The sequence below is a fragment of the Haliotis rufescens genome, unplaced genomic scaffold, assembly GCF_023055435.1.
Source record: "Haliotis rufescens isolate VD_foot unplaced genomic scaffold, xgHalRufe1.0.p SCAF_18, whole genome shotgun sequence".
Classification (NCBI taxonomy): Eukaryota; Metazoa; Mollusca; class Gastropoda; order Lepetellida; family Haliotidae; genus Haliotis; species Haliotis rufescens.
This window is the reverse complement of record NW_025963868.1, coordinates 23,120,055-23,139,075: the sequence shown is the minus strand read 5'-3', so window position 1 is coordinate 23,139,075 and position 19,021 is coordinate 23,120,055. Positions and strand designations below refer to the sequence as shown.

General features: G+C 37.4%; 1 protein-coding gene across 5 annotated transcripts in view; it reads left to right on the top strand.

Moving 5' to 3' along the window:
- The window catches only part of LOC124132897 (dynein axonemal heavy chain 8-like), a 180,897-nt gene that overhangs the window by 73,054 nt on the left and 88,822 nt on the right, over positions 1–19,021 (top strand). For all 5 annotated transcript variants that reach the window (XM_048398431.1, XM_048398432.1, XM_048398433.1 and 2 more), the window contains exons 35-47: positions 538–640; positions 2,175–2,279; positions 6,430–6,591; positions 7,535–7,759; positions 8,457–8,629; positions 9,054–9,232; positions 10,873–11,060; positions 11,675–11,761; positions 12,304–12,411; positions 12,878–13,012; positions 14,979–15,140; positions 15,894–16,140; positions 18,264–18,505. In XM_048398431.1, coding sequence (XP_048254388.1) covers positions 538–640; positions 2,175–2,279; positions 6,430–6,591; positions 7,535–7,759; positions 8,457–8,629; positions 9,054–9,232; positions 10,873–11,060; positions 11,675–11,761; positions 12,304–12,411; positions 12,878–13,012; positions 14,979–15,140; positions 15,894–16,140; positions 18,264–18,505 — 2,116 coding nt within the window. The remainder of the gene's footprint in view (positions 1–537; positions 641–2,174; positions 2,280–6,429; positions 6,592–7,534; positions 7,760–8,456; positions 8,630–9,053; positions 9,233–10,872; positions 11,061–11,674; positions 11,762–12,303; positions 12,412–12,877; positions 13,013–14,978; positions 15,141–15,893; positions 16,141–18,263; positions 18,506–19,021) is intronic.

Sequence of the window (19,021 nt, the reverse complement as noted above, 5' to 3'; positions counted from 1 at the left end):
CTTTAACATCTCTGTGGTTGTCCTGCAATGTCTTTTGTGAAAGGGGTCAGCTGATGGACAAGTGTTTTTATGTTATATTATTGTATCTTACTGTTTTAATTCTGTAAAAGTAGGGCAATAATGATGCTTCATATTATGCTTTTTGTGGACACTGCGTTTGTCATGTACTTCATTAGTGGAAGGAATTACTACAGCAGCAGAAACGTAGAGGACTGGAACTTGAATTTGGTTCAGAGGTTTGTTTTTTGAATTATTGTGTAAAGAGCCTCTATGTGCATTCCCTGTATGATAAGGTCCTCAACTTGTCATAAGAGATTTTCATTGATCTGGTGTCTTTGTTGCTTGCAAGTCATCATATCCTGAAAATCTGGGCCATTGCTCATAATATCAATCACTGGTTTGTCAGGTCCAGATTTATTGTTTACAGGCTGCCATCACATGGCTGGAATATTCCTAAGTGTGACATCAGATAACAAGTAAACAAACAAACAAACGGAAGGAAATTTGAGCTTTAACACCTATGATGTTTTTTAACAGGTACCTGGAGAAAAAGAGGTTGGTGTTTCCCAGGTTTTTCTTCATCTCAGATCCTTCCTTGCTGGAAATTCTTGGACAAGCAAGCGATTCTCACACAATTCAGGTACATAGATCTTTTCTCCTCTATTGAAAGTATATAGTGTTTTAAAGTATATTTAATTACTAATTAAAACTTACCTTTTGCCAACATAACAAGCAGATTTTAGGTTGCATTTTTCAATAAAAGGTTGCAGTGGTGCATGTAATATATATAGTTAAATCAAGCCCTGTTATGGGTTGATCTTAACTGTCAGAAAGGGGTTTCACTGGACCTGGACCTGGACCTGGACCTGGACCTGGACCAGTAGGTAAAGACTCAGAATGTGCTATTGCATATTTTGATTTGCCTTGTGCCGTTTGAGATGTTTATGTTTTTACATCGTAAGCTGCCTGTGCCTAAAACAGGCAAAAATCTAGCAATGTTTCATTTTTGTGGGATTAGGTGGATTTGTAGTTGGCTTTGGGTGACTATATTTCATCTGTCAAGAGTTGGAACTGAGTTTGGAATAATGAAAACCCAAGCGAGGTCACTCAACTCTATGCCAACAGAACATCTTGACATTTTATGACAATCTTGACAATCATCAGAACTTAAAAATCTTTGACATCAATAACTTAAAAATATATACTGACACATAACACATAATTCATTCATTCTTGCAGATTTAGAAATATTGGGGAAATTAAGATCCTTGTTTCATACTTGTTTGTAATTTTATCTTCAGTAGATCAGATGAAAATATTTGAACAGCAATGCCGCAGCAAGTGTTACTTAAGATTCTGTCTTTTCTTACAGTTTATATTTAAACTGTTGACTATATATCCAGGTGAGCCACAGTGCATTTTCTACTAAAAATAGAGCACTCCCTGGTATTAATCAATGAAACCGTGAAGCAATTGGTAAACATGTTGCCATTGTTGAGTCTCCTTCATGAGCTGACTCTAGTCAAGTAACAGAGAGTCACTGACATAATGATTTGGCAATGGTCTGTACCAGTGTGAAAACATACTGTAATATGACATATATATTACTATGAAAAGGCCCTGTGGGGCTACAGGGCAGAATAGATATTCAGTACCCATGCTTCTTCACTTGTTTGCCAGGCCCAGACTTCATTGTGACTACAGGATGTTTTGATACAGTCCAGAGGACTAATGTGAACCTTTTTTCACTAGTCCTTAGTCAGAATTTGCAGCCAGTCCTTATTGAACAAGACAAATGTTTACTATGTTTTCATTTCTGTCTGGTTTATTCAGTTCCAATTTGTAGCAAAATAATACCATTGAGAACTGGTTCAGAATTTTCGCTCTCACACGGTGGTAGTCAATGAAACTATCATCATGGGATGTTTATTTGTCCTCAGAACTATTTAATAGTCTTGGGCTCACAGACTAGTGTAATTTCGAAGGCTACAGCTTGAATGTTACTGACTGCAGCATGAAAAAAAACACCTGTAAAGCGGAAAGCAGCATTTTGCCAAAATCTTGTTTTTGATGGAAATTTTGGTATAACTGTCTAATTGCTACCATTATGATAATAAAGATGGCGGTTTCAGACCAGCACATATGTTGTAAATATCTTTTTGTTTTGGTTCCAGTCTCACCTGCTGGGGGTGTTTGAGAATGTCAATGAAGTGGCGTTCCATGAGAAGGACTATGACAGAATCATGGCTGTTGTTTCCAAAGAGGGTGAAAAAATCATGGTATATGAATGAATAAGTACCGTATTTTCTTGAGTATAGTGCGCACTTTTTTTCCAAAAAACACAGCTGTTTGGAATGGGGTGCGCATTATACACGAATTATGAGTTTGGATTTTTTTTACCCCCATGGAAAGACATTACCGTGAGCACGAAACACCGGAAATACCATGTCAACAAATCCATACTGAACGCCTTGAAACGAACTTTAGTTGACAGAGAATGGATAAATATATCATAAATGACATACTTTGACTCGTTAAAAGTCATATTTGTTTTTATTTGACGATTCTATGTCAACATGAAATTCTCGCGATCACGCGATCACGTGCGCGTGAGCCTTGACGGTGACTGGTCACACTGGTTCCATGTAAAAAATAATACACGGGAATAGCGATCAGCTGCTTTGCTTAGGGTTATTATTATTTTAAATATGTTTAGTAAAGGCTGCATATAATTAAGAAAATAATGGAATATATTATTCCTGATAAAAAAATTTGTTTCAGATACAATTTTTGCCGATCCTTGCATAAAAAATCCTATAAAGTTATATCATTGGGTGTGTCTTGACTGAATCACCGGTCGATTCCAAGAAAACGTGTGTACAGCTGATTGCTGTTTCCGGCTTAGTTTACGAGAAAATACACAATGTAATCTTAATTCCTGGATATATAACAATGCCTAGCAGAACAATAAATACTATTTAAACGGTAAATAAACATGTCTGGTGATTTTTTATCTCAAATTTCGAATTTGTACTGACGAAGTTTCTTCTCACCCGTTCGTTTGCCTGACTTCACTGAAAGGGTACGGTGTAAAAATTTTCTGCGCATAATATTCAAATTTCTTTTTTTCCAAAATATTGAACCCGCTAGAGGGGGGTGCGCATTATACATGGGTGCGCACTATACTCAAGAAAATACGGTAGGTGAGGTGCTAATAAAGTCACTTGGCACTATTGACATTACCTGTATGTTTACCAGTAATATTTCAGATTCAATGACCTCTATTAATATCAAAAGCTCTTTGTCTTCTTGCATTGTCTAGTGAAATCTTAGCAGATGTTACCGGTGTTAAGTTAAATACTGTATTCGACGTAATTAGCGCCCCGCTCTAATAAGTGCCGATGGCGATATTTGCTAATATATTGGCTAGTAAACAATCCTAATTAGCACCCCTTCCGATTGATTAATGTACACAAGACTTATTTAATCGCGTAAAATAAGCACTCGTGTGTTATATGCACCCCTAATTATGGGCAATTAAATTCTGGAAAATATATACCTGTCGTATATAAACATTTCAGGCTGTCAGCTGTGAGCATAAACCACAATTTTTTTTCACCAAAATAATATTCCATATTTCTAATTTTGAGAGTGCCCTGGGCGCTTATTAAGTTGAATATGGTAACAATAGCACTCTATGATTGTGCAGTCTGTGCTAACCACTTTTTGGTCTATTACTCCAAACTTGTATTTTGGCATCACTTTTAGTGTATTTAGTCTAAGTAATTGGGACTCGTATCAACTACTTTTACTAGACCTGAAGAAATTTTACTTGACTTGGGCTTCAGCCTATTGGGAAAGGTCTTCAATACTAATACAAGATTGGCATGCCATTTAATCTGGTTACAAAGTGTAGAAAATACTTAATTTTGAGTGTCTTTGTACCCAAGTACCATGTTGTTCTTGGTGTGTTTGATACACCTACAGTTATAACAAACTCAAAGGGACCACTAATTTTAGTTCATTGTAAACATAGTTCGTTATAAACATATACACAGCATATATACAGCAAACAGCAAAAAGCAGTTTGTTATGTAGCAGGACTGCGTCAGATGCACACAGACTACAGACACTGCTGTGTTCTTCAATGGCCAATATTTATTCCCAGATAGTATGAACATAAAAGAAAACACCAAGAAACCATCAGGTCTACAATATAACACATATATAACAATATACACATATTATAAACACAGATATGCACATACAATTCATACGCATACCAATAAGATGAGATACAGTATGTAGCATTGTTGTAAATGGATAGGTAGAATCTATTTATATCATAGTACATTTCAAAAGTATTTTTGTCTTGATATATAATCAAATGTATACACTAGATAGACTATATACACAGTTAATAAATTACATATGAACGATATGCAAACGTGTAAACCTACCAGGTGTGTGGGCTTTGGTTGATATCACACCTGGGGACAATGCCGCGCTAAGTTTCTTCACAGTGGTGCAAAACCCGTCTGCAGAGAAAATAACCCTACATATATATACAGTACATGCAGGCATGCCAATAAGAACAAATATAGTACTAATATTTTCTTTCAATTATACATACATGTAGCTGAACATGATAAAGCAATACTATAAAATGCCTCATTCATTCATGCTTAGCCTTACCTCCTATATTACAAACAAGCTCTAATATTATTTCTAAAGTTACTAATATTCCTTTTTAGTTTATTGCTCATACAGGTATTAATGAATTTAGGATACTTATTTGGTTGTTTAACTCAATAACAATCACGAATGCACATTCCGTGTATTCGTTCTAAACACAAATATATCCAAATACAAACAATATCTACAATATTGCAAATACAATTAATTAATAAAGTCCTCAATCCAGTAATAAGATATAAACCTTAGAATTTGATCTAAAGTTCCCCAAAGTTATCCTTGTGAACAACAGGTGAGAAAATAGTGAATATATATATCTTTATCATTCGAAAAGTATATGTGGAATGACCACGGTCCTTCTGACCCGTGAAGATCAAGGGTAGAATAGGTCATCAGCAACCCATGCTTGCTGTAAAAGGCGACTAGGCTTGTTGTAAGAGGCCAGTAATGGGATCGGGTGGTCAGGCTCGCTGACTTGATGGAAGCATGTCATCGATCCTAATTGCATGGATCGATGCTCATGATATCAATCACTGGATTGTCTGGTCCAGACTCGATTATTTACAGACCGCCGTCATATAGCTGGAATATTGCTGTGTGCGTCATATAACAACAAACCAACCAACCAACCTTCTAAGGTGTACAGTATACAGCATGGCTCACCACCCAAGCTGGCCGTATAGACAAAAGGGATCGAGTTGGGCAAGGGCACAGGATGTGACATTCACAAACAAACCATGCACTAAGCTTGCTAAGAAAAAGGGCTGTGATTGATAGTGTGGTGTAGGCTGAGCAATAAAATTAGATGACTAAAACTGTATTTAATTATGTACATCAATTATACTTAAAGGTAAAATACAAGAAATATTCGCAATATGTAACTGCCACAGTTATATCTGCTAGTTCGTTACAAGCGTGTTTGTTATCAACATAGTTTACTGTACATGCCAGATGCCACATGCTTGTCGCGCGTAACAGGTTTGGGTGGTCAGTAGGGCTGTTACGATTCACTTGTGTATTCGGTGAATCGAACCGTATCCATTCATGAATTGAATTAGTTATTCATGGCCACTAGAATCGAATATTTATGAATATGCAAGCATGTGCATTTACATAAATATAGTCATAAGAACATATTATATGCATAGATTTCTTCAAAAGACAACACTCTTATACTATTTAGTTTGACAGTATTGTGGTTATTGTTGCATTTGAGCAGATACTAGTACCTGGATAAGTGCAGTATATATATGTACAATATATTAATAATTAACAAACCATGTCAAATAATTTATGTTGTTATTGCTTCACTGAATATAACAAATAATAAATCAGCTGCTGACTTGTTATTGTATTCGTGAATTAATAATCGTATTCGTTACCCTATATTATGATACAGATCATATTCGCCTCATAGTGTATTCATTGCAGCCCTAGTGGTCAGGCATCCTAACTTGGTTGAATGTTATCATATCTCAAATGCATATAACGATGCTCATGATATCAATCACTGGATTGCCTGGTCCAGACTCAATTTTTTACAGACCCCCACCATATAGCTGGAATATTGCTGTGTGCAGCATTAAACACCAAACCAACCAACCAGCCAACCTTCTAAGGTGTACAGCAATAATGTAACTAGATTCTTTAACGAGTAAAGATAATAGTCTGTATGCTTCATTACAATGAATGATGATGCGTGGTATATAATATGTGCGGTTTTAATTGCTCTAGCTGGAAAAAGTGGTGCAAGCTCAGGGAAATGTTGAGGTATGGCTTGGAGATTTGCTGAAAGAACAGATGAAATCACTTCATGGTGTTATCAGAGATGCTTTCAGGACCATCAATGCACCTGAGTTTGAACTTCTAGAATTTCTCAACTCAGTGCCTGCTCAGGTAATAAAAACAATCAGATTAATTGTTATTTAATAATTTCTAGAACCATAATATTATGCATATTTATAATGTGCCAAATCCACACGCATGGTCAAAGCACTACATTATTGACCCAGTGCACTTGATATTCATACAATGTATATGTTTATGTTTAAGGCATGCTAAATACAATGTTTATGTTTAAGGCATGCTAAATACAATGTTTATGTTTAAGGCATGCTAAATACAATGTTTATTTTTAAGGCATGCTAAATACAATGTTTATGTTTAAGGCATGCTAAATATAATGTTTATGTTTAAGGCATACTAAATACAATGTTAATATTTATATTAAGGCATGCTTACTACAAAGTTTATATTTATGTTTAAGGCATGCTCAATACAATGTTTATGTTTACATTTAAGACATGCTAAATACAGTAGTGTTTATGTTTTCAGGAGTATAAACATATTATATTCAAAACGATTCACCAAAGTAAAATACCATTGTCTAATTGTATGTTGAGTTCTGAAGCCATTGTAGCTATTGGTGTATTTTGTGTCTCTAAGAAGTGATTTTGTTAAAGACACGGCATTAGGGCATTTTGATGGACTTTATCTTTTGATAGAACTTCTATATATCTAATAGTACCAAATTAAAGAAATTGTAGGTCTTAGGATATTTTGGATGGGCCGTCAGATGTAAAAATAATGAACTAATCTGAAAGCCTTGCATTATTAAGGTAAATGCTGTGGCTACATAGGAAATTAATCCAGGTGGAGAATTGGTCCCCAGAAACTTATGCTGGTAGTAAGAGTTTGAAGATGGGGTAATCATTTTTGCTGATTTCGTTGCCCGGCGTGGGTCGTTGCTCATAACATCTGTCACGTTGGTTATTTAACTGTATTTTGCTGAGCACATTGTTAAACAAACAGTAGACATGACTGTTGCTTTCTGCTGTAGGTTGGCCTGCTGGGTATCCAGATGTTGTGGACCAGGGATGCAGAGGATGCTCTGAAAGTGGCCAGATCAGACAAGAAGATGATGCCAACCACCAACCAGAAGTTCCTTGATCTCCTCAATAAACTCATCGAGCAGACAACTCATGACTTGACCAAGGTGGAGAGAATCAAGTATGAGACTCTTGTCACTATCCATGTGCATCAGCGGGACATCTTTGATGATCTGGTAAGTATCCTACATTATGGTTGTACATTCACTGTTGATAATTAAGTCTGTTAGCCTGAGGATGCATGGTAATATCAGGTAAGAATATATGTCCCCAGCGATCTATGCTTGTCTTGTTTTTGATGCAAATTCTGGTATAATTTTCTAATTGCTACCATTTTGATAATGAAGAAGACACCCATTGAAGATGCGGGTCTTCATCAACCAATTCTTGTCTTAAGAGGCAACTAAATGGATCGGGTGGTCAGGCTCTGTGACTTGGTTGATTGCATGTCATCATATCCTAATTGCAGGGATCAATGAACCCCAAAAAAAGAACTTTGACTGCCTAATCTAAATGAAGGATGCATACGGTTGTCACAGGTCTGCGTTCTAAAATGATTCCGAAAAAAAATAACAGGGAACACAGATATATTTTGTTCCTTTCAATTGTATTCCCTTTTGGGTGTAGTTGCCATGGCAGTCAAAACATATATGAAATATCTGAAACCCCCTGTAGTATGAGCTTTTATTATTTCCATTCGGAACTACTCATATGAGTTTATTTTCAAGGTACAGAAGTGAAAAAAGCTGCCCTGATCCTGAGAATTTAGAAACATCAACACTGATTGGCTTGTTGGAAAGTTCACTTGATGAAAACACTTTTACCAATGTACTACCCTGTGCCTTTTTAACTTGGAGGATATTGTATTTGTAGGTGAAACTTCATATCAAGACACCTTCTGATTTTGAATGGTTGAAGCAAGCAAGGTTCTACTTCAAGGAGGAGATTGACCTGTGTATTGTACAGATCACTGATGTAGACAACACCTACCAGAACGAGTTTCTTGGTTGTACTGACAGACTGGTCATCACCCCTCTCACTGACAGGTAACATTTGGACATATCTCTTAGACTATTCAATGATAAATGCCAAGGATTTATCCTGGATTCCAAACTAAGTGACCCCGACAGGAAAATTTGTCAAGTTGTTTATATGCTTAATTTCAAAAGTTTGAATTGATTGATATCAATGCAACCAGTAAAATTAAGCATTTAAATCTGTTTATTCGTCCTGTTATCATTTTCGAGAAAAAAACAAACTTTTCTCAGACTCAATAATATCCACAGATATAAAATGTGTATGCTGCAATGTTTAAATCATGAAGAAAAGTTTAATTTGATTGGACATCTATTTTGGGCATTGTGTCATTCACACTGGCCTCAATAAGAAGCTAAGATGACAAATGGATCCAGATATATATCATGATTGAAGATATGATACACTGGATAATTGATAATGTTGGTACTGCAGGTGTTACATCACACTAGCCCAGGCTCTTGGGATGTCTATGGGAGGTGCCCCAGCAGGACCTGCTGGAACTGGCAAGACAGAGACAACTAAAGACATGGGCAAAGCTCTGGGCAAATATGTCGTTGTGTTTAACTGCTCTGATCAGATGGACTTCAGAGGACTTGGACGTATCTACAAAGGTTTGAAGATACAGAATAGTCCCTGTGGGGATTCTGGATTAGAATAGGTCCTCCGCAGTCTATGCTGGTCGTACGAGGCGACTCAAATGATCGGGTGTTTAGGCTAGGTTTAGGCTAGGATTATCTGGTTGAGACTTGGGTTGTTTACAGGCCGGTATCGTATCAATGGAATATTCAGGAAGAACTTGTGACATTTCCTTGTTGACTACCACTTGTGCCTTTAGGTAGACGTCAACTTTTGCTTACTATTGAAGACAAGAAATAATTTCCAAACCTGTCCAATTCAAGATACAGTCAAGTCTCGTTAATCCGACACTCAGCTGTATCCGACACTAATGATGAGAACTGATTAAATCAGTGCTATTTAGACCCGTTAATCCGACAGTCTCACACTCCGACTCCAACACACAGTCTTGTTAATCCGACACAGCTATCAGCGGACTCTGTAGTCATCTGCCCGCGAGTACGAAGCCCTGTGTTTTGATGCAAGACGAGTTGGCGAGTAGCTGCATATTTCAACGGCTGCAGAGATAGATTTGCTTAACAATAAACAATTACTGCTTTAAATAAACAAAACAGGATTACCTCAATCTCATAAAATCGGATACAAGATCTCGCTACCGCTGAGGACATCCCATTACAAGTCATGTCAGAATGAACTTTGACTGACCAATGACATTACTAACAGGAAGTCAACATTAGCCACTAAGAAAAGCAGCTTTCTTAATCATTATGGCACCAGTTTCAAATTGGCAACTTCCATTCCAGACTATGTTTTAAAAAGTATTTTAAATCAGTAATACATTGTGTTAAATCTTAGATGTTGCATGATTAGAAACATAAATGTATTCCGCTAACAATGTAACATAACAATATGAATATTGCCTTTTTCCTCTTTTTTTGTTCCGTGTTTGAATTGTTATCTATCATGTAGTTGTCCGATTTTCAATCCTGAACGTTGATACTACCTAATACTCGTTAATCCGACATTATCATATGCAACCAACTATATCGGATTAACAGGACTTGACTGTACTTTGTTGAGTGATCTCACAGATCCTCGAACATGATTGTGTCCATGTTCCATGGCAATGATAACAAAGAAGGTCTCATCCAAAGCAAGGTTTCAGATTGGTTAATTTTCTTGGACACTGACAAATCATCATCCAGTGTTCTCAAGATAAGTTTCAAGTTTGGTCAACATATAGGAGAATTGGCTAGTGAACAATCACAATTTGCACCTTAAACCTTAATTATGGGCAATTAAATTCTCAAAAATATATCTATCGTGTATAATACGCATAGATTCTTCTTTTATATCATTTCAGGCTGTCAGCATAAACCACAAAATGTACAATCTTTCAACCTCCTTTTTAATCTCATCAAAATTATATTCTAATAAGAGCCCCCTATTAAGGGTACTGTTTGTTTCCGGAGCGTAACTCAAAAACCGTTAAATAATTTCTTACAAGACTTTGCATGTTTACCAGACACCTACTGAACTGGTGCCTTTTGCTATTTAGGAGTTTTATAAATTTTTATTTTTTACGTTTCTATGGCAACAAGTTGGACTTAGGTTCTATAAGGGTACTGTTCGTTTCCGGAGTTTATGTTTACTTGATTTTATCATTGTCATGCAGGTCTAGCACAGTCAGGATCCTGGGGATGTTTTGACGAGTTCAACAGAATTGAGCTGCCTGTGTTGTCCGTTGCGGCCCAACAGATCTACATTGTCCTCACAGCCAAGAAGGAACGGAAGAGGGAGTTCATCTTTACTGATGGAGACAATGTGGAACTCAATCCAGAGTTCGGAATTTTCCTTACAATGGTAACCAAGCAACTTGCAATTGTGGTCAGGAATTGACCTTGGTCCATATGTTTGTGAGTCCTGGGTCTTTATCCGTAATACATTTAGGGATTTTGACATTGCACTTACCTAATGCAAGTTGACGTTCTCCCTCTTTATTGATCCTGTATCAGTGAAATACATGTTGCCTTGACTCAGCTATCACATTAGTTGTTACATGTAGTATGTTAACATGAATTGGGAAATTGGTATTTTCCATTTGGTAAGTTTTACTAATGTTTGCTGCAGACTTTGGGGACAATATCAGCCTCTGAAAAGGTCTAGATGAATGAATTTGCCCTCTATACCATGTGTTATCATTATTGTACTTGTACTTGGAATTCAGTATATGCACAGTATCAATTAATTTCATTTCATGTCATTGTGTATATGACTCAATAAATGATAAACTTTCACACTATTTTTTTAAAAAGAATGAATAATGGTTGACATCACATATTAGTGATGTGACTGGTGTAACCACAGTTTTGCTGTGATTGTAACGAACAAGCATATAGACAGTTAGAAAAACAGAACACAAGGGATTTTCTATCCTTAGCAAATAAATTAGTCATATTCAAACTTAATTATTTCAGAACCCTGGTTATGCAGGTCGACAGGAGCTGCCAGAAAATTTAAAAGTACAGTTCAGAACAGTTTCTATGATGGTTCCAGACAGACAGGTATGTCGGAAGTAAAAACAAATGTGAAAGTATCATCTATTCAACTGTCAGGTCAGAATCATTTTCTGTTGGTATATTGTCAGCATAAGGACACACCTGCTGACTTTCATCCAGTAAATGTGCAATATAACTTAGAACTGTGCCTTTTGTCATATAACTTAGAACTGTGTCTTTTGTCATATAAGTTAAAACTGTGTCTTTTGTCATATAACTTAAAACTCTGTCTTTTATCATAAAAGCATGAAACTTATCGCAATGACAGTTCATGATGTGGGCAATGAAGTAGAGTCACTGCACCGACCATGGTGGCCATTTTCCAATATGCCCGTCAGAAATATTTCTATCCTTTACAGTTGATCTATCCCAATAACCATATACCATACCAGATCACTTAATATCTTTTTTAAAATCTTATTTAAAATCTTATTTCATCTAGTTTATTACAATTAAAAATATGCATTCTTTTGCAAATGAGAAATGTCTTCACTGCAACACGCCATTACTTTTGAGTTATAACTTAAACTTGTGTTGGATTTTAACAGATCATCATGAGGGTGAAATTGGCTGCATGTGGTTTCATAGAAAATATCATCTTGGCCCAGAAGTTCTACACTCTCTACAAGCTGTGTGAAGAACAGCTTTCCAAACAGGTGAAGTCTTGCCTTATCTACATAAAGTCTGACAGAAACAAGTAGTAATGTTTCTTTCAGTCTTGTATGTTCAGGTGAATACTGAAAGGTTATTGCTGTAATTTGAGCCTCATGGCCCATAGGTTGGTAACATTTTTATGTTCTTTACATTTGTGTGATTTACTTTTGCTTGAGTCCAAAATTATTATGGACAACAGTGAGCAAGATAACGTGATGATTTTGTGTGTTCATGATACTTGACACTGACAGATTCAGTATTCACCTGATGAAGGGGCAAGAAATAACTCTGAAACATTGTTACATAGTATGAAAGAGTGTCGTGTTCTTCCAACTTCTTAATTAAACGATCACAATATGTGGGCATGGGTGTGATGTAAACACGCTTTCAGAGATATTAGTATGTAATTTCGAAATCCCTTTGCAAACATGAAAGTGTTAACAGCATATTAACTGCAACATGTTGTAGGTTCACTATGATTTTGGTCTGCGGAACATCTTGTCTGTTCTGAGAACACTTGGTGCACAGAAAAGGTCTCGGCCCAACGATACAGAGAGTACGATTGTGATGAGAGTGTTGAGAGACATGAACCTGTCCAAACTGGTGAGTTGGGGGATTCAACACTGACTGATACAGGGAAGTTATGATACAATCTGATATCATCATCAATCTGTGGCCAAAACTCTTGAGTCAGCTACTCCGTATATGGCTCTGAACATCATTTTTGTAGCTTTTTGTGTTCTTATATATGAACGCCGTGATATAACTGGAATACTGTTAAAAGCGGCGTTAAACCCAACTCACTCACTCTCATATATGGACTATTATGATCTGAACTTACTAGACTGAACAGAATTTTACTAGACTTGGGCTTCGGAATTAAGCATGAATATCAACCCTTTCGTTAAGTATTAAAGATGGAGGGGTCCCCATGTTCAAATACTGTATAGAGAAGTATACCTCAAGGACCCCAGGACACCTTTCTTTAAATTTATGACACTGCTAGCATGATGTTAAATCATGAAAACTTGCTTAGATTTGAAATTAGGTATCTTTATACCACTGACATTTTGAAAGATTATGGATTATGTATAATGTTTATTAATGCGTCTGGATGTAGACGTTCTTGCTCAGTTATCCAGTGTATTATGTCTCCATTCTATTCTGATAAATACCCTGGACTCATTGCCACCATATTTTGCAAGTAATGTCACTAACTTAGCACAAAATTGTTCTCGCTCATTGGAGCTATTTGATTAGATGGCGGTCTTTGGAGTCGTGCCATTGGAGTCAGTGTCAAAGCAAAACTGGGGTCAATTTGGTCGAGGGTATTTATCAGAATAGAGTGAAGATATATACTGACCCGCTTTGAAAACGCACCAACATGAATCCATGAAAATATCATGATAGTTGGCAAAGAACAACGAAAATATGCCATGTTTAGGGGTATCCTACCCAAAACTGTTGTCAAAAGAGAATGGTACTCAAAAACATAATTTTACATGTGCAAAGTACGAATAATGCAACGTGTCAGTACCTTTTCATGCAGAAATGGAGTATAAAGGGATGGCATTCAAAGGCTACCTGCATAATGGCTGTAGCCGCAAAATAGCACAGAGGATGCAATGCCGAGATTGACACTTGAGGAACGGGAAGTGCCATCATCCTTTCCTTACCCGATTCTGATCCTAAGGCACCAAAATGCACGTCTACACGGCACAGACAATAGTAACTTCTATGCTGGCATGGTGTTCTCTTCTCTGAAGAATCCAGGTTTCACCTCAGGAATGCCGATCGACGTATATGAGTATGGTGTCGCCGTGGTAAATGTTGACACGATGATTGGGTTGTGCAGACTGATGATCGATGGAGCAGTAGAAGTGTGATGGTTAGATGCGATATCCGTTTTCGGCGCAGAACGCAGCTCCATGTATGTATAGGTCGTGTTAATGCAATTTACTGCAGGGATGCCATTTTTTAAACGTCACATTGTCCTCTGTTTCCGTCAAACACCAAGAGCTGCATACTTTCCAACAGGACGCCAGAGCACATACAGCACGTGCTTCTATGAACATCTTGGCATAGAAAAACGTACCTGTTATGCTATGGCCTGCATTATCTCCCAATCTATCGCCAGTGGAGCACTTGTGGGACAACCTGGGAGAGCGCATCGCCCGTCGACCTCAAATCACCACCATGAGAAAGCTCGCACTTGTCCTGCAAAACGAGTGGCGTAGGACCACAAGCTCTCATCCATACTGATACTGCCCATGAGATGGCGTTGTGTGGCATGCATTGCAACTAGGGATGATCATACCTGGTACTGACTTTTGTCTTTGGACCCCTTGTGTGTTCCATTTCCTCCACATTAAAATTGTGTACTTTCCAATAACCTTGTCATTATTAATGTGGAACTAAGTTATCTAAGTGTGATTGTAGTACCCAGGCAACACCATATAAAATTTGATTTAGTGTCAATTTCACTTTTTACCCCTTGGGCGTTTTCAATGCGTTTCAGCATATAACACTGGATAATCGAGGATGGTACATGTAACAAAGTTTGATTCAGGTTGATGAGGATGAACCTTTGTTCCTGAGTTTGATTGCCGACTTGTTCCCGGGCATTGTACTGGACAGTGCCTCATATGCTGACCTCCAGGTAGCCATTGACAACCAAGTAAATGAAATGATGCTCATCAACCATCCTTCCTGGAATCTGAAAGTTGTTCAGGTGAGCGTGGCATGTCAGTGTGACATAGAACTTTTGTGTATCAGCAACCCATTGTTGAGATACCATTTTCTGAGTCATGGTGCCATGTTATTTATTTTGATGAGTGGCAACTTCATACCAAAGCTGTTGATGACTACAGTTATTTCACCCCAGTGGGGATTCCAGGTTAGAATTGTTCCCCGGCAACCTCTGCTGGTCGGAACAGGCAACTTAATGGATTAGGTGGTCAGTGACTTCGTTGATATCATTTCCTCATACCCCTATATCATGGATCATTGCTCTCAATATCAATTACTTGATTGTCGGGTCAGACGCAATTATTTACAGCCCACCATCACATAACTGGAATATTGCATTCCATGATTTTGTGCTGTATGTTTGTACTTTCTGTAGCTACAGTACTAAAGAAAATACTTGGTTATGTTCTGTTTTAGAAAACAATTCCTGAAAACCTCTGCAATCAGATTTTTTACCACATTTGAGCTATATGTTTACTTTTAGTTTAAAAGTCAAAACCATGCAAGTATTATACTGAAAAAAGGTCTTATTATCTATTACATGAACCTATTTAAATCTTCAAAACAAATTTTAAAAGTTCAGTTCATTTCTTTAATTATGCAGATCCTTTAACTTAAAGCCAAAGGTGTCCTTACTAAAACTTGTTTTTGATGTGCTCTCAGCAAAGTATATGAATGCCAATCTCCTTGTTCTTCATATAAATATGTAATTGTATCCGCAACCTCCCTGCTTCAGTTGTTTGAAACTCAGCGTGTCCGTCATGGCATGATGGCGCTGGGCCCCAGTGGGGCTGGCAAATCCTGCTGTATCCATGTGTTGATGAGATCCATGACTGACTGCGGCAACCCACATCGGGAGATGAGAATGAACCCCAAGGCTATCACAGCACCGCAGATGTTTGGTCGACTTGATGTTGCCACCAATGACTGGACAGATGGCATCTTTTCAACACTATGGAGAAGAACACTCAAAGCCAAAAAAGGTTCTCTGTTATTTAACACATGCAAAACTAGTAAAGTGCCGCCCCATTGGGATTCTGGGTTAGAATTGGCCCAAGCAACCTACACTGATCGTAAAAAGTAGAATAGGTGGTGACTCAGTGACTTGGTTGATTGTGTGTGTTTGTAGCACCTCATGGATCATTTCCCCTAATACCAATCAGTGGATTGATTCAATTGTTGACACACCAGTCATATAGCTTGAATATTGCTGAGTGCAGTATTAAACAACAAACAAAGGTTCAAAATCATATGTACCTTTTTCTGAATGCACCAAACTTTAAAAGAAATAGCTTGTAAACTGAAATTTGTTCTCTTAAAGACACTTCACACCAGAAACAATTATCAAGTCAGGGGAAGGCAAATAAGATGACAGCCTCACTTAGGAGATATACACACTGTGTTTTCAATGTAGATCTAGGTGCCTGTAGATTTAACCGCAATAAAATCAATTTGTAACCGAACGAACAGCTTGAGGTTTCTAATGTTAAATTTAGCGCGTTTAAATCTATAGGTAACCTAGCTCTACATTGAAAACACAGTATGTTTATCTCCATTCTACCATGACTAAATAAAACGCGAACTCTTTGGTGTTAGCAAACATATTGAGTGAAGCGGCATGGATTGAGTCCAGTGTTTTGAGTGGGTTATCGATCTGAAATACGGAATCACCAAACAAAATATGGGGCTGTATGTACACAAGCAGTTTGTTTACATCGTAATACTTCACTTGAACATATGACAGCCATTGAAAACATATAAGCACGGCAACTTGGTAAGCTAACATGAGGTGGGCATCCCTAAAGAAAACATCGCGTGTCTTCATTATGACGTCAAATCGCTCATTGTGACCCAAAGATATGACGTCACAGTCGTATATAGAAAAGTGCCAAAATTCCAAGCTCGCTGTTGTCTCCAAAACATAAATGCATTCCCTTTGTAGATTTCTATCGTGTTTTCTGCACGATATGTATTGCCACACATCCATTGAAAATTGTAGTAACCGCATCTGTGCATTTTGTAACCTATAATTGTAGATATAATTATTTAAATATGCCTCAACACAATGACTGAAAATAGTACTATTCTATGAATATTAGCTTCCGCGGTGATGCGGGCATCAAACCAGCTGTTTCAATCAGAGGGGGTTTATTGTGATTTAATAGCCTCTGATTGACCAATCAGAATGTTTTGAGCCTGTTTGGTTAAGATAAGTACAAGGATGTTGTGACTTCCATGAAATCACTTGCCATTTACAGGGTGATTTCAAAAAGAGGGTCCTCTGGGTAACTTGAAAAAAAGTTAATATGCACAACTAGTGTGAAGATGTCACTTCTTGTTTGTTGTAAGAACCGACCAATGAAGATTGGACGTTAAATGTGTGACCTGGCTGATTGTCGGTCACTGGTTTGCCTGGCCCTGATTTCGTTATGTACTGGCTAGAGTGAGTTTGGATCAAAATATAAAACTTTACAGGCTAAGGGTGGAGTAGGCATGTTGGAAAGTTTCGTTGAAAGGTTATGCTAATTGATGCAAAATCTAAAAATAGATAACACCATGTGAGATTGTTAATTGGCTGTTTCCCTGATAACCCCTGTTGTATCAGTATGATGTATGATTGTTGAGTGGCTGTTAACCAGATAGTTTCTGATGTATCAATATGTGAGATTGTTGAATGGCTTCACAAGATAATTTCTGATGTTCTCATTATGATGTAAGATTGTTGAGTTGCTGTTTCCCATATGACCCCTGATGTATCAATATGTGAGATTGTTAACTGGCGGTTTCCTAGATAACCCCTGTTGTATCAGTAAGATGTAAGATTGTTAATTGGCTGTTTCCAGGATAACCACTCATTATGATGTAAGATTGTTGAGTTGCTGTTTCCCATATGACCCCTGATGTATCAATATGTGAGAATGTTGACAGGCTGCTTCCTAGATAACCCCTGTTGTATCAATATGATGTGAGATTGTTGATTGGCTGTTTCCTAGATAACCATTGTTGTATCAATATGTGAGAATGTTGACAGGCTACTTCCTAGATAACCCCTAGCTGTTGTATCAATATGATGTGAGATTGTTGATTGGCTGTTTACGTCTGACAGGTGAGAATGTGTGGATTGTTCTGGACGGTCCTGTTGATGCAATCTGGATTGAGAATCTGAACTCTGTGCTGGATGACAACAAGACTCTCACCCTGGCCAATGGTGATCGTATCCCCATGGCCCCTAACTGCAAGGTGGTATTTGAAGTACACAACATTGACAACGCCTCCCCAGCTACTGTATCTAGGAATGGTATGGTGTACATGAGCAGCTCTGCTCTGGACTGGAAACCAATCTTGCAGGTGAAACAAAGCGTTATTTTCATATTGGTATTAAACATTGTATATAGGTGTTCGAAACTACTTGTATTAGGCTTAAAAAAATAAAAGAATTGGTTCACAGGCAATGATTTTTGAAAATGGGTATTTCTTTTTTGCTTGTTCATACCAGTATGTAACCAAAGTTTTGTAACAGTTGTGTACTATCAACCTGGAAAAGGGCCTCCCTACATAAACAAGCATTCAAACTCATTGCTGCCATGACCATAACCAGGGATGTGCAGTAATGCAGTGCACATGTAAAGAGAAGTAACTATGTGCTATATTGGATCGCATTGTGTTTAAGTATCAGGATTTTTTTTTTAAAATGGAAATAAAAATGAAATGTTCTGCAGACTTTTTGATGATGCGGGCATTGCCTGAGAACCAAGACTATTATTATTTTTAGTCTTAGAGCACTAATTTTGCTGGAGACAAATAGCTATAGGACATTTTCATGGTTTTATCAACTTTTTGATATTCTTCAGCTTGTATTAATGA